This window comes from Indicator indicator, chromosome 4 (assembly GCF_027791375.1).
Source record: "Indicator indicator isolate 239-I01 chromosome 4, UM_Iind_1.1, whole genome shotgun sequence".
In the NCBI taxonomy this organism is placed as follows: Eukaryota; Metazoa; Chordata; class Aves; order Piciformes; family Indicatoridae; genus Indicator; species Indicator indicator.
In genome coordinates this window covers 43,205,158-43,222,032 of record NC_072013.1, presented here as the reverse complement: position 1 = coordinate 43,222,032, position 16,875 = coordinate 43,205,158, and the positions used below count along the sequence as shown (strand labels likewise).

The window sequence follows — 16,875 nt, the reverse complement described above, 5'->3', positions numbered from 1 at the left end:
TCTTTCAGGCAGCAGTCTACCTGACACTTAGTGACAGAATGTTTTTGAGAATTCTTCATTCAAATAAAGAGCAATAAACAAGAATTTTGTTACTTTCAGCGTTTTGTCTAGCCCAATTTTCCTTGTATGGGCATCTGAATATATTGTTTTTCACCAGCTGTTGAACAAGTGGGTCAGCCAAAAGAAGTTAAAAAGGATGCCTAGTTTATGTCTGCCTTTCTTAAATCTGGATTTTTATGAACCCAAATCTAGAATTTCTTTTTCCTTCCTAAGAGCACGTCTGAACAAGCACTGACAATACTTAATTTACTGTTTACTTAAAACAGGCTTGTACTGAATAGTTTGTAATCATGCACTTCACAGGAAATGCACTATGCTTGTGCCTCACACAGCAAAAGAGAACCTAAAGGACCTGAGAGTAGGTTGTGTAATTTCATATAATTGAAGTTGAGTATAGATGCAGCTGGATGTGGCAGTGTCTCGAGATGATGTGGATGTATTTGATAGGAAAATTGGAAAAGATGAGGTATTCTTTTTCATTAGGAAAAAAAAAAAAGAGAGAGAGAGACTTGCTGGCAAAGAAAAGATTCATTTAATGTAACACACCAGATATTACAATACAGCTTGATTTTCAGGTGCACCTATTAACCAGTAATAATGCTAAAATAAAGAAGGAAAATATGATGAATAAAGATGGGGCCAAACTTTTGGGTTTTAACTAGCAATATTCTCCTTGTGCACAATTCTGAACTTATGGATAAATTATTTGTGTCACATGTGAACACACACGGAATTTAGCAGAAATAAACTCTTATCAGCACAGAAGCATCAAAAGGAGGAAACCATTCATACGAGTATAAATACAAAGGAAATTGTCGAGTGATTTAGTGAAGTAGGGGGTTAGAATTATTGATTTATATATTATAGTGGTGATTTCCTAAGAAAAAGGAACAAATGGACAAGAAACACTGGAAAAAATAGCCCTCAATTAATGCAGTAGTGCTCATGGTTCCCCATACCTGCAGGGCTCAAAATGAGACACATGAAAAGGTAGGCAGAGTGGAAGTTGTAGTAAATATGGCAGGTTTATACAATGAAGAGACATAAATTTGCACAGCTCCAAATAAAATCAGACCAAATATTTGGAATGGAAAAGGGCCTTCAAACACACGTTATCTGCCATCCTGAATAGTTCCCATTCCCAACTGTTTACTTATGGCATTTGGAAAATTGGAACTGTAACAACATGCAACCCAGGTACTCTGCTCCCCTCCTCCTCTGATCTTTCCTGATAATGAATGGAGCCTTTGCATCTGAAGAGAGGAAAGGCAAAGAGGAGGGAACTCAATTAATCAAAGCCATTTTTCCAGACATATTTGCATCTATGGAGCAGTGTAAGTATCACACATGAGCACATATACATTATGGAAAATGCACGTGCATTGGCCTGACAGCAGCTTTGTAAACAACACGTTAATGTCATCCCTAGCACTACAGTATATGTAATGCAGTTTACAAGCTGCAATAAGCAAAATTTCCTTCTGATGTTCTCTGTATTTTTCCCAGTCACCAGATGTTCTTATTTAGCAAGAAAGAAAAAGTGAGGCAGGAGTTATACAGAACTTAAATAAACAGGAATAAAGACTCCAAAAATCTTAAGTATGAAGCCCCAGGAGTGCTATATTCTGTTGACTGCATGGGGCAAAGTAGCTCAGCTTTCAGAAAAACCAAGTTGTCCCCTGACTTAGGAAACTGTTTGATCCACTGGACAACAGTACTGCAGAACTTCCATGGAGAAAAAAAGCAGTACTTCCTGATCTATACTGGGCTCTGAACACACTAAAATAAGCATTTTTCCAGCAGCTAATAATCTCTCTCAGCTTATTGGTTTGTACAACTGGGGAGGAGAAAAACTATTTGAAAAAAATATTTATTTCAAGTTCCCATGAGGATTTATTTTATGTCTGTAGATTACATAGATTTCCGAAACTTTTACTGAGTAGGTATCCTACTCAGCTCTGATATGCAAAATTTCCCTGATTTGCAACCCTCTGTTCTTAACAAATCCCAGTAATTCCGTATAGCACAGCCTGGGTCTTGACCTGTTCATATCTGCAGTAAGGACAGTTACCCATTATATATTATTGTTTCCAGAGGCACACAGACTTTGGATAAGCATGATTGGTTTTTTTAAGTCATGGTGTGCCCAACTAATTATTGCCAGTGTACTTTGTGTCTGTGAAGCACAAATAAGCAAGCGAGTATGATGTGAATCTACGATGCATACATAAATATAGATGAGTTGGAATGACACAGCAGTTTACACTTATTGCCAGATTAAGATACAGTATTAAAAGAAATATTTTAATTTTCTCACTCCATCATACTATTTGTATTTGTCATGTACTGGGGTACCCCTGAGACCTATTTTTTCTTGAGGTTCATTTTTGATGTGCTTAAATATCTTTCAGAAAAGTATCTATGCTTCTAGGTCATTTATGTTTCATAGAGCAGTGGTACATACTACTACTACTACTACTACTATTATTATTATCATCTAAATTACTTACAATTTTAGAATTTTAAATAGAAAGCTTAATTTAAAAATTTCTAACAGTAATTTTCTTTTTTTTTCTTTTTTTTTGAGAAACACACAATATTACTAAAATAAGGATTTCTATATTTAGGTATAATTGGACATATATTGTGGCTAAGAATGCAGCACTTTTAATTATAATACTCACTGTATTCATTCAGTTGTGAAATTTACCACGTGGGAATAGTTTCTAGTAGCAAAGAAATGGGATTCTTGGACTGAGACAATCCTGAAAGGATAACCAGACTCCTGCTAAAATTATCAGCTATGTTATGTATAAGGAGACAGTTTCAACACACAGTAAAGTTCTAAGAAAACAGAGCAACGGATGTGTGTCACTTATCTATTAAACAAATGCTACACAATAATCATCTCAAAGAAAAAAATAAGTGTGGGGTTTTCTGTTTATTTTGTTTTGCTTTGTTTTTAATTAGCACGTTTCATTTGTCTTAAAGGGATATGACCTAAAACACTTCCTGAGAATTTATTCTTGTATTCTTACTTTTGCAACTCTGTTGCTCATGGCATAGTTACCTCCCAATAGTTTGCTATGACAAAATACCAGGATTCCAAGTACCAAATTCAACTTCTACTTATAGAAAGTATATCCTATCACTGGCATTGTGCCACTGTAGATGCAGATCAGATGTACGATGGCTTGACTGCTTGACGATTTCTTTGTGTAAGTTCATAATTCATTTAAACATAGTATTAGCTGAGATAATTATAGCAACCCCAGGAATGATTTTACCTTCTGGTCACTGATTGGCATTCTCCATCTTTCACTTGATCTGAACGTACATTTTTGACTTGGAGGTCCAAGCACATTTCTAAAGGGCCAAACTGATGGAAGTTTAGGGAACAGCAAACAAAATATGTTCAAAGATGGAAGTGGTGGAAAATCATAAGTCATAAACAAGACTGACTAAAAGATGATGATTAAGAGAAAAGGCCATTATTATCTACTTATATTCCATAAATCTGAACATCAAGTAAAAAGACTTATTAGCATAGTACAATATCAGAGGCTATACTAGATGGGACTAATGGAACTAAATTAAGAAAGAGAAAATTTAAGATAAATACCAGTGAAATTTCCCCTGAAAGTCACATCTCTATTAGACTGTGTAATAATCTCCTAAGGGAAACAGCGAAAACCCTGGTTCCTTGAGACCTTTAAATCTAGACTGGATAAAAACGTAGGAGTAAGGACTGCAATGTCATGGGCTGACAGAGCAGTAGCCTAGGTCTTTCAGGTGCCACAGAATTTGTGACAGGCCAGAAGAACCAAATACAAAAGGGCAGGCACTGCTCCAATAATCCTAAGGTAATTCATACTTCTGTAAAAGTACCTCATCCTTTTATTTTCTGTCCCAGCTTCTGTCTTTCCAGTATTAGGCAATGTTTTTTCCTTTTGTTACCTCTTAAACATTAATAGCACAATCTTCCTCACATTAAATACTTTAGGTCCCCAATTTCTGTTTCTCATTCCTTGTTGTGTTTGTCATCTCTTAGGTTATTTAGCCAAGTGTTGAATGCATAATTTTAGATGTGAATAAAAAGAACAGTTAGCCCAGCTCTTCAGGAAACCTATTTTGCAGATTTACTTTAGGAGGCATAGAGGCTATTTTTGTGGGTATTTTGTATTTCTAACTCACATAAATTCTTCTGCTGCCAACTCTAATTTCCTGTGTTTCACTACATAAATTTCTCTTTGCTTTTCCCTGTCTAAACCTTTTAGATTGTTTAGAAAAAAAAAAAGTTAACATGAGGATTCCTAAATTGAATCTCAGTTAGTCTACTACCAAGAGACATCAAAGGATGGAAGAACACAGGCAGGAAAGCACATGGGCAAAATGGATATAGGATGAAACAATTCCTAAGTTGCCATAACCAAGGTGAACTGCACATGCAGTCCATCAAATATAATTGTCCTTCATTATTTCTTATTTTCTTGAGTTAATCAGGAAATAATCTGCATAAGCCACAATCTTGTGATTCCTTTTCTATTAAAAAAACACTTGTCTGTCTGATCTTACATGTTTCTAAGTACACTTCTTCCACCTGGAGACTCATGATGCCCAAAAACCATGTCATCAACATATGCCTAAATCGTGTTCTCCTAACACATGTAGAAAAATGCCAACCAAGAAAAAAAGAACTTTCCAACACAGAGAGAAATTCTTTGGCATACTGGCCTTGGCAAACAGGGACTTACTAAGGTTGGGGAAAAAATACATGCATATATATGATAGAAATAGAATAGAAATATCAATTCACTGACGTCCAGACCAAAAAGCACTCACTGACACTAATTAACCCTATGTAGTTTTAGAAGAATCCTGGAAAGATTTCTACTTCTATTAAAATTTCAGGGGAATATGAGGGAGATGTAATTTTTATATACATACAGATATGAGGGTTTATGCACTTTAAAGGTAACTAACATGCCTTCTTAGCAAAATATATCTAATAAATTGAGATGCCAGATTATTAACCTCAATCATCTGTAGAAGTAAGGAATGAAAAAAAAAACCTAAACACCACAACTATCATAGGAGATGCAAAGAAAAACATTTACCAATAAAGAGGTCCATTCATTCCCTGAATTTTCTGTATTTCTGCTGAAACCTCTGGCATTCCAAACACTTGAGAGGGAATGAACGTTTGCCAAGTCAAGTTGCAATGAATTTAGACGTTTCCCAAAGTCTGAACAATCTGCATTTTAATGTGCTCTATGACAATGTTTGGCCCTTTTTTCTAAGAAAACTACATCAGATACTTAATACACACTCAGAGGAATATACCACCCTCTACATTCTTGCATATAAAAGAACACTGTTTTAAGGATCTCATCACTCTCTCCTCCAAAGCAATAAACATTAGTTAAAAGCAACCTAGATATCGTTTCTTTAAACCTTAAACATAATGAATTTTTTAGAACCCAAACAACAGGACAATACAAGTAGTTCTTGAGACATAGGTCAAGCTCATTCCTACATTCTATTTCCATATACATAGATCAAAAGAATTCAAAATCCCCACAAGTGAGAGTTTACATTTGGGACATTACAATTTCCCCTTCTCCTTTCCTTGCAAAAGCAGAGTTACTTTTGGATGATGCCCTAATATTCTTTGCCTCCAGTTTAAAGGCTCATCTGCCCAAAGATAGCTGCAGCTCAGAACTAGAAAGCTGGGAGGGCTACTCATGGAGCTAGCTAACAACAAATATGTTACAGACGCAGGTTCAGCAGTGCCAACTTTTATTCTGGGGTCCTTTCCCCTTTCTATGCATAATTACATAAAATTGGTGTTGCAGCAAAGAGAAGAAAAGGAGACCTGGGAAGGTCTGAATTAATGAAAAGTCAAAGTAAATGTAATATCCTTTTTTTCTTCACAGCTGTACAAAGTACCTACACAAGGCTAGGCAGCTACAAAATTGCAAGATAGGTTTAGAAAAAGAAGTAGAACTCTTAACAGTAATGAAGCCATTCAGTCTCTAGGAAAATTATTAAGAAATTATTGCTTATGCTACAAGCTTGCACAAAAGAAACATCCTGAGTGGAACTGTGTGGCAATAGCAACAGTAGGGGAGGCCAGTAAACAGACAGACTTTTCCTTCATTAAAAACACACATAGTAATAACAGGTCTCCATCACAACAGATTCCTGACTTCTGTGATGCTGGGAGCATAAGCATGGCCCACACCTTCTCCTTACAAAGAAAAGATATGTCAGCTCTTCTTCACTGCATGACCTTATGGAAAAGAAAATAGATCAAGTGCAGTGTTTCTGTATTGGTCAGGACAATAATACCATGATTAACAAGATATATACCCAGATTTTCTCCTACATACCTGATTTTTCTCTTTAGTCACCAAAAATTAACAGAAATTCAAAAGAACAGTCCAATCAGTTAAGAAACCTCCATTTTTTTACCACTGCCAGTAACCACACACTCCAGATTACAGCACAGGTACAGGCAAACGTATTAAATGACAGCAACATTTCCTTTTGATGTTCTCAGGCACTTTAATTCAAGAAACAGAAACACTTCCATAGAGGTTACTGGGTTTGCAGATTTAAAAAGCTGACAATACAACTGACAATATACATGCATTCCTTTGATAAAGGTTGATGCCTTATTTCCTATTAAGTCCTATTAAGTCCTTTTATTTGCCTCTACTAGGTTAAGTCTGTATCTCTGGTATGTTCTGTAGTCTGCTTCCTATATAAAAGGACACACATTCAGGAACCCATGCCATGCCTACTCAAGATAATCACATAAAATTCAGAAATTCAAACTCATGTACCTGTATAGGTTGGGGGCTGATCAGTTAGAGAGCAGCTCTGGGGAAAAGGATATGGGAGTCTTGGTGGACAACAGGATGACCATAAGTCAGCAATGAGTCTTTGTGGCCAAGAAGGGCAATGGCATCCTGGAGTGTATTAAAAGGGATGTGGCTAGTAGGTCGAGAGCTTCTCCAACCACTCAACCCAGCCTAGGTGAGGCCACATCTGGAATACTGTGTCCAGCTCTGGGCCCCTCAGTTCAAGAAAAACCTCACAGAACTGCTTGAAAGAGTCCAGCACAAAGCCACAAAGACGATGCAGAAAGTGGAACATCTCCCTTGTGGGGAAAGGCTGCAAGAGATGCATCTTGTTAGCTTGGAGAAGAGCAGATGTAGACATGACCTCTTTAATATTTGTAAGAATGTGAAGGGTGAGTGTTGGGAGGATGGAGCCAGGCTCTTCTCAGTGATGTCCAATGATAGAACAAGGTGCAACAGGTGCAAGCTGGAGCATAGGAGGTTCCATGTAAACATAAGGAAAAGCTTTTTCACTGTGAGAATGACAAAGCACTGGAACAGGCTGCCCAGAGAGGTTGTGAAATCTCCTTCACTGGAGATATTCAAAACCTGCCTGGATGTGTTCCTGTGTGACCTGCTCTAGGTCCTTTTGCTCTGGCAGCAGAGTTGGACTAGAAGATCTTTTGAGGTCCCTTCAAAACCCCTAACATTCTGTGATTCTGTGAAACTAAAACCAGGATAAAGAGATTCAAAGCAAAGTCTTTAGGGAAGCAAGAAATAAGTTCATTCATGGTACTCAGACTCTTCAGCAGCAGCATCCTGCAGATACTACTGTGTATTTTGAGGAAAACACCTAAACTGGCTGCTGTGGACATTGGAAATGCCCATATAGCAAAAGCAGCCATTTCAGAGGCTTTAATACCTTTAATATAACTAGTTACCACTGTAACCACAACAATAGCCGGTAGATTAGCTAAAGGCATGTGTATTTAACCTCATTTTCAATGAGAACAGGTATTTAATACTTCTCTAAAATGATATTTTTCAGAAAATAAGATTTTTCCAGGGATGTGAGAATGATTTTTCTTTTTAGGCATAGCAGACTTATTGCAGATAGCCAGTTATCATGAGATATCACAAGTATCATTACTTCACCAACCCAATTTCTTAAACGTCAAAATACAATCTATTTTCTGTATGAAAGCATTTGCTGTTTACAGCTAAGAAAGTGCTGAGATATGATGTGGCCAGAAACTTTTATACTGGACACAAGGAAAATTCTTATTTCTCTGTAGATAATAAAAGTCTCAGAACTCCCACACCTTGAGAAGAATTTGGGTTTGGAATGGAGATTACATCTAAACTTCCTATACAGGAAGAGAATCAACTTGTATAATTTGTTTTGAAATACTGGAGATAGTTTCTCTATGATATTTTTAAGTCTGTAGGATGTAAAATAAATACGGTGACCGAAGAAGTCAATACAATGGAACATTTCTGGGTAAAAAGCACTTTAATGTGGCACAAAGCTTATGGTTAAACTGATGTAAAAATTGCAGACAGGGATGACACAATTTATTAGAAAAGAAAGCAAATAAATTCTTTTCAGCATATTGATTTAGCACTTTGTACTGCAATGGTGCCATGCAATCCCAGCCACTTGTACTTCCTACAGAACAGTATTTGCTAGTCTAGTTTCAACTCAACAGTACATATATTTTTTTCTAAAAAAACCCCAGCAAACAAATACCCTTGGTGTGAATGATTAATTACTTTTAAGAAGGCTATCTACCTCCATTCTTTCCATGAGTCACAAACAATTGTGATAGCTAGAGAAATCAGAAACCACCAACTACCATCAACAGTAACAATGAGCGTCAAGTGAAACAGGAGAGCAGCCCTGTGGAGAAGGTCGTAGGGGTACTAGTGGATGAAAAGCTGGACACTCACAGCCCAGAAAGTCAACTGGATCCCGGGCTCCATCAAAAGAAGGGCAGCTAGCAGGTCAAGGGAAGTGATTTTGCCCCTTTACTCTGCTCTGGTGAGACTTAACCTGGAGTACTGTGTCAGGCTCTGGAGTCGTCAGCATCTGAAAGACGTGGACCTGTTGGAGTGGGTCCAGGGGAAGGTCACAACAATGATCAGAGAGCTTGAGAACCTCACCTGAACTGAGAGCTGGGGTTGTTGAAACTGGAGAAGAGAAGGCTCCAGGGAGGCCTTACTGCAGCATTTCAGTACTTAAAGATGGGGACAAACATTTTAGCAAGGCCTGTTGCAACTGGGCAAGGGGTAATGATTTTAAACCAAAAGAGGGAAGATTTAGACTTAGATATAAGGAAGACATTTTTCACAGTGAGGGTGGTGAGACAGGTTGCCCAGAGGTGGTAGATGCCCCATCCCTGGAAACATTCAAGGTCAGGCTGGACTGGGCTCTGAGCAACCTGATCTAGTTGAGCATGTCCCTCTTTACTGCAGAGGTGTTGGACCAGATGACCTCAAGAGGCACCTTCCAACCCAACACATTTTATGATTCTGATTTTCTCTGTTCCTTGTACCAAATATTTCTGAATTTTAACCTTACAAAAATTCTTAAGAGGAAGATTTTCAAGACAAAACTGCCTACAAGTTCAAAATTTCTAAGCAGACTTTTCCTTAATTATCTCCACTGAAAAATATTGTTTGTTAACATATACTAATAATGTAACAAGGATTTTAAAAGTTCCACCAAATAAGGTGAAAGCAAGATTTTTTCATTTGTAGGTTTCCATCTAAAAGTCTTGTATTATCTAGCTCTAAGCATTACCTAGACACAGAAATGGCTTTGGCCAAAAGATCTAAGAGCACATCACAGGTGCATGGTTAGGAATTGTGCAGCAAAAAGCCCCAGAGTATTGTGTTAACAACAAAAGGGAAAGTTAAGATTACAGAATTAAAAGTCCCAGGCATCAGCAAACACATATAGTGCCTTTTGGCTAAACCTCTTCCTCCAAGGTTCTCCACATTTCCTTATTTGCTAGGTTACCTCTCTACTGTGCTACAACCAATTATGTTTTTGGGTCAGCAATGAAGACCAGTAAAATATCTATTTTAGCACATTAAAATGGTCAATAGCACCATGGAGAATTCTTATTTGTTGAGCTGGTAAGAAAGTGTCTAGTTTCACTAGCACAGCAGTACCTCTAGACAGATGCTTTTAGATCATAAACTGCCTTCAGGATACTCTTTTTGATGAGAACTGATTTGCATCCCACCAAGTCTATGCTGAGAGTCTGCTAGTAGCTGATTTTGATCAGGGTGCCAATGAGCAAGAATCAGCATACCAGAAAAGAAGAGCTACAAAAGATAAAGTGAATGAGAAACCATTTTCAGAAGTTCCTTTTTGGTAAGGTCAGTGAAGCTATCTATTCGTTACGAGGTAATTTGTGCCCAATTGTTCAAAAAATTCAACACCTGCCTCACTTTTATCTCTAGTAGGGCTGACTGAGGCCTTCATGGCAAAGTAGATTTCTGATGAAAAACACCCCTGTTTTATAAAAACATATTAGAGTTTTCAACAGCTGACACCTTGAGTGGTTGCTTACAGAGGTACCAGAAGTTCAGATGCCAGAAGTTCAGCTCCTGTTCAACTGGATTTTAGTATTTGTACGAAAACTGTGCTCCAAGCTGAAGATTGGCTATTTTGTCACACATTACAGATGTAGACTACCTTTAAATTTCTGAAGAAAAAAATCACACTCTTCACCAAATGGTCTGGTTACTCATGATGGCAAAATCTATAGAGTTTAAGTTGTAACTCTGATTTAAGAATGAAATTCCAATTTATCCTACAGTTAATAATTATAATTATTGTGTGTTCAGGTATCAGGGTTGTGCTTGTGTGCACACAGTGCCCTTAGTTGTGAATTTGCTGGGTGGCCCAGGAACTCCCTAGCTATTCTCTGCACAAATGAGATAATGGACTAATTAGGAACAACAGACCAACTTGAGGGAAGGCTCCCTTCCACCTTCACAACAAAGCGCTTCACTAATTGTTCCAGGAGCTCTCCAGGTGCAGTTTTCAGTCAGAGATGCCTGCAGGCAGCTCTGGCTGGGCCCAGAGCAATAAACAGACCCTATTTGTATGCTTCAAAATGCTGATTAACATCCTGGATGGATAATCTTGCCAGACCAGGTATAATGGTCAACTAGAATATTCATTCTGGGAGTTCTACCAATTTAAACTGAAGCTATCATACAAGGACATTTGTAATGAAGACTTGCATCACCATCCCATTTGAGTGATTTGACTCCCCATCTGAGCAACACCTTAGGCAAAGAGTCTAAGTTGATGTTGACAGTTTCTTGTACCTTTTGCTTGTGGTTTATTTTGGGTTTCTTGTTGTTTTTTAATAAACACACTCTAGGTGTCTGTGCTGCACCATTTTTTGAAATGTCAAAGATGTAGAAAAGGAAAGCTGAGCAAGGAAAGACTTCAAAATTCAATCTTTTATCAACAATTTACATTGGGACTCTAAAATGACAGTCAAGAATTTTACATAATCATAAATTTGGAGCATGATCTCAACTTTGTCCTTGTCTCCTCTGCAAGGCTTTTCCAAGCCAATAATGAGCAATGAAACAGGTACATTTTTCTGCTTTCCTGCTCCCATATTTTCTTTTCTTAGATTTTGACAGCAGAGATTTAATTCACGAATGCAAAATATTCTCTCTTTATGGCACTAATTTTGTTATTGCAACAAACATATTTCCAAGAAAACAATATCACAGGTGGTCAAATTGATAAATTGTGCCAAAGGCTAAGGCCTTGTCTTTACTAATAAAAATAAAAATACTAATCTACAGAGAGTCTTCACTCCTTCTACAACCAGAAAATCTGCACCAGTGAGGCATCAAAGTTATGAGATTTGCTAGTGCAGTTGCAGTACTCAGAAAAGAACCAACATATTTTCTTTGTTTTCCAGGTTAGTTTGTTACTGGTACCTCTACCATGATCCCATAAGTCTGGAACCTAAACCTATAAAGTACTAAGCCCCCTTCAACAAATCTCAGCTGAGTCTGACAGCATATATAACCTGACTGTCAAAAAGAAGAAAACCAGCAGTATAAGTACCCTCACAAAGACCTTGATCACCATTGTTTTACAATGCTCAACCATGAGCTCAAATGTGAATTGAAGTTCATATACTTCTGTTTAAACACAGATTAGGATTTCTGACAGGCAAATACCACTGAAAAGGTGACAACCTAATTAATAAAAATAACTATCTTCTCCGCTATAAAAATGCTCTGTATTTTAATAGTTCAGTTCTGCTGCGTAGAAACAAATATGATAGCACATTTCCTGAAATCCAAGAAGGAAAATCAGTTAATTGTTGTGCAATGATTTTTTTTCACTAACTACATATGCCATAATCACAGTATCACCAAATTGAAACTGAACTGTCCTTTAGAGGCTTCTTCACAGAAGTAAAGATAAAGCCCACCTTGTTTCAATGGTCATCCCGAAACATGGGAAGATTTCCTTACCCCTAAGACATGCAGATGTAGAGTACAGCTAGGAGCCTAAGTACTTACAGTGGAAAGTGAAGTTGTATAGGTACCCATATAACTAATTTATTTTGACTACCTCTAGCAACGAAGGAGTTGGTTTTGAGCTACTACTCCACCTTCCAGCCTGATGGATGGTTTTGGCCTCATCTCCCACAGAGCCACAAGATAAGGCTGGAAGTAATTTGCCTGCAAAAGAGCTACTGTGCTCCTTCCCATGGAAGAAAAGGAAAAGAAACTAACTGTGACAGAGATATGCTGGTGATTGCCCTGTTCTTGGATGCCGTTTCCTTTCATCCAATCAAGAATGAAGACTGCAATTCTACTCATAAAAATTCAGCCTTCCGAAAGTTTCACATTGCAGAGTAAGAGGAAAACAAATTGAAACAACTAATGCCTTTTTGAGATCTGATCTCAAGATGTGCTCTGTGTCTTCAGAGCACTTGTAAACATCATGGGAACTATGGGATCGAGCAGGTGCAGTACAAGGCAAAAATCAAACTCTGCCACAAATTCCAAAATCTGCAATGTAAGGTGAAGATGCAGTGCCCTTGTACTGCATTTGATAGACGACCACAGTGGGCACTTAACCTAGCAGGTGTTTGTAAACAACAAATGTTTAAGAGCAAAAGACACAAAAGTATTTTCTGTACAGCTGAAATTCTGAAGATAGCTTGGTTCTAACCGTGTATGTGGTTAATGTACACTTAATTAATTTAATAATGGTCATCCCAGTATTAATGTTGGGTTTAGAACGATTTTTTTTCCTGTAATGCATCATGTGACTTCCTAGGACTATTAAATATTTTTTAACCATCAGATTATCAGAGACTGGAAATGAGACTGAACTTTGGAAGTTCATGCTCTGATGTGGGTTCAGCTAATTCAGTGGTTTATCCAGCTGCGGTGTTTAGCTCATTGGCTTGGAAGAGTACTATCACCAGATTTTTTTCCAGTGCATACTGGCAAGAACCTAAATTTTGAAAGAGGGGGAGAGAATTAGCTTAATTTTCCATTTGTTTTTCTTTCCCCCCCCCTTTTTACCAGACAGAACAGCTTACTTGTTAAGATATCTACCAATTGAACAGTATACATTGATCTCTGTTCCCTACTTACAGTAAAATTTTGCTTTTTGGAACTTAATACCTGGTTTAATTCAGCTTAGTTTCACTTCCTTAGAACCAGAAACAGTTCTTAGAAGAATTCATAACATATAAAAATATTTCTTAATCTATAATTCTAGCCTGCAACATATTCAGAAGATTATTCATCCAAGTGTTTTCTTCATCCACACAATGTTTTAGCTTTTTGCACAAGAACAAGATTACTGACAGTTGCATTAATTACAAGTCAGAAATGCATATCAAGAAAAATGACTGAAAGAATTATTTCAAATATTTAAATGACTACTATGTTAAAAGTGTGTGAGAGAAAATGAGACTTCTTCACAAGCAAGAATTTCATTGATGTCACAGTCTAATAAAAATCCTAGAATTTAGAAGAAAAAAAAAACAAACCACATTATCCTTTCTCTTTTTGCTATTGCCATTTTCTTTCCATTTTGGGGACAATTCCAGAATTGCAGCAGAACTCTGGCTTTCAACTTAATGTTTAGAAAGCTATCAGTACATATTTCAATACAGAAGACAATTTGTTGGTATTTTCATTAAAATAAACTCAATGCTGTAAGTCTCAAATTAAAATACAGATGCACAGTAGTAATTAAAAAATAATAATCAAATAAAAAGCACAGCAGAACACTTCAATTACTGATAGTAATCATAGTGTAATCTTGTCCTACCAAGTGTGTCTCCAGGTACAGTTTAAGGCTGTCTGTCTCTGCTTTAGGAGGAGTCCAATTCTCTGTTGTTTCCATGGCTTCGTTTAACCAGTGAATGAATTCATCCAGCTTGCTTACAAACCCCTTACCAGATAAGAAAAAAGAAAGAACAAGAAAAGCATATTTGTCAGTAAAATGGCAATCTGAAAAACATACACTCCATTTTTTTTTAAGCCAGGAGAGTACTGCACCTTTTACAAGCATGCTAAGAAAAAAAAAAACAATTACCAAGTGGCCTTCTAGTAAATGAGAAGCAAAATGGTGTTTCTGGGGATAGTCTAAGGTGGTATTTTGGTAAATAATAATGCGAGAGCCATATGACAGTGATGAAATGCAGAAAACAGCAAAGTTTTAGAAAATATGACAAAGATATATAAAAAGCTATATATTGATCACAATGAAAATTGAAGACCTTGCAATGGGCAAACTGGGCACAGCACAAACACTGTTGTTTGAAAAAAGTACGGAACAAAGCTGCATTAACAAGGTAAACATCAGTAGACTGAGGGAAGAAACTACTTGTCAGAATTTGGGTCTTGTGATTCCTGTTTTGGTTCATAGGATGAGACTCAGAAGAAATCAAACAGTAGATGACGCAGAATATATAGCATTTAATATAAATATTGCTGATTGCATATGAGCCACACAGATGGTGCTTCTGAGAAGGCAGCAGCTCCTGCTTCTCAGGAACACCATTTATTTCAAGATTAGTACCAATTATTTTCTCTGATTAAAAATAGTACCCCTGAATTTACATGATTGGATGATACTGTAGGCACATACTGAGCACAGATAATTTTACCAAAGTCTTATCCACCACAAAGCAAGAGAGTACATAGAATAAACTGACCGTGATGTTTGTAAGCACCCTGAAAATTAACTCTGAAGAGGAATGTCCATCTATTACAAGCATCCTAAGACTAGATTAAGTTTGGTCTAATAACAGTTATATTATTAGTTACTAACTATGAATTTTGCAGCATGGTAGGAATTTTAATTTCCAGTTGGGTAACAACTTTGTATACATACTGAGCATCTCACTCCCACCACTTTTTTCATGGAATGATTTCTGGTAATTATTAGTCCATTCAGATAGCTAAAAGCAAGCTAAGCATAAAGCTTTTAAAAACTCCTGAGTGACTCAGGAGACCATATCCCCTTCTCCAAAGTGGCACATGAAACTGGAATTCTAAACAAGTCACAAACAGGACTCTGAGCAGTTGGTGCACAGCTGTGTTATGCAAAGAAGTGCAATGATAATACCCCAGACCAAGTAGAGCTACATTTCCTTGAAATTCATGGTAGCAGAGTCATTTTGGCTCAACACTGTGCCAAGCAGGGTCCAATAATCAACTCCTGGCTTCCAGCTGAAGTTACAGTGCTTCCAAACCAACGCTAGCCTCTGGCAGGACACTCCAGTGCATACTGCAGGCATGACAGCACTCACTGAAGCATTCTGAAGACTTTGTTTTCATTACTACTGTTTTTTATATGAGTCCCTACAAGTCCTCAGAATGAGAAAGAGGCTATTGCCATCTCTGTACATGGAATCCACTGTATCTTAAAGCATTGTAAGGAGAAAACTGTTTATCTGCAGATTTCATTGCAGGCTGTTTATCAGACGTTGCAGGAAAGGAGAAGGAAAACAGGAAAAACAACCCAGAGAATACAGTGACTGAGACATGTCTCCACTCTGGCAAGTAATAAAGGTAGCAGCATCTCCTTTCTCCATGCCACATGGGCTATGTTCCCCACTTCAAGCCACAGGACAAAGTGGGGGCAAGATGTTCCCCTAGCTCTGTTGCTTGCTTTCTTCCAGCTCACAGTGGAGCACAGGAGATGCCTGACAGACAGAGAAGTGGGAGATGTGAGCTGATGGGGAGATGAGGGGAAGGAGTAAAGTCCTAGTCCCTCCAATAAATCTCTGCCTGTATTTTAGCAATGCGCTGTCCTTGAGAGACAAGGTGATATGGTAAGCACGAAAAAAATGAAGAAAGGCTCTGGCTTGTATATGCGTCATGTATTTTATGGAGACAGACACGTATAACATCTGCCTGCAGTACTCGATGAATGTATGCCTTCAAAAGGGTGCTCAGAAACACTGCAGGCTTGCACCAGCGTAAAGAGCAACACCTATCAGCCGAGTTATTCCTGCCCTCTCAGAGAACATGTCCGTGTTTTAGCGTCTCCCACTTCACTCTGGTGGTTAGAAACTCCCAAGCAGCAGGCTCCAGCCGAGCGCGTATCGGCGCGCCGCACTGCTGAAGTGGGCTGCGGGCCCAGGCCGGCCCCCCGTGGGACGCAGGGAATGCCTGGGGGCCAGTGTGAGGGGAAAAAATATTGATACAGCCTTCACCAAAACCCCGATAAAACAAGTTAACTGACAACTAAAATGGTAAGGCTGCAAGCGCCAGTGCCACCTGGCATGTCAGGATCGCGGCTGATGACATGGTGCCCGAAGGGACACACGGCAGCGGGGAGCACCGGCAGCGGCCAGCCCCGGCGGATTTTCTTCTGCCAGCCACCACAAATCACAGTAATCCTACCATTTTTCAAATGACGGCAATAAAATTTTACTGAATC

The 16,875-nt window shown here is 38.1% G+C and overlaps 1 protein-coding gene across 1 annotated transcript in view; it reads right to left on the bottom strand.

Annotated features, from left to right (window-relative positions):
- The window catches only part of AKAP6 (A-kinase anchoring protein 6), a 218,574-nt gene that overhangs the window by 138,806 nt on the left and 62,893 nt on the right, over nucleotides 1-16,875 (bottom strand). Inside the window, exon 4 of the mRNA XM_054400703.1 lies at nucleotides 14,254-14,376. Within this exon, the coding sequence (XP_054256678.1) occupies nucleotides 14,254-14,376 (123 nt within the window). The remainder of the gene's footprint in view (nucleotides 1-14,253; nucleotides 14,377-16,875) is intronic.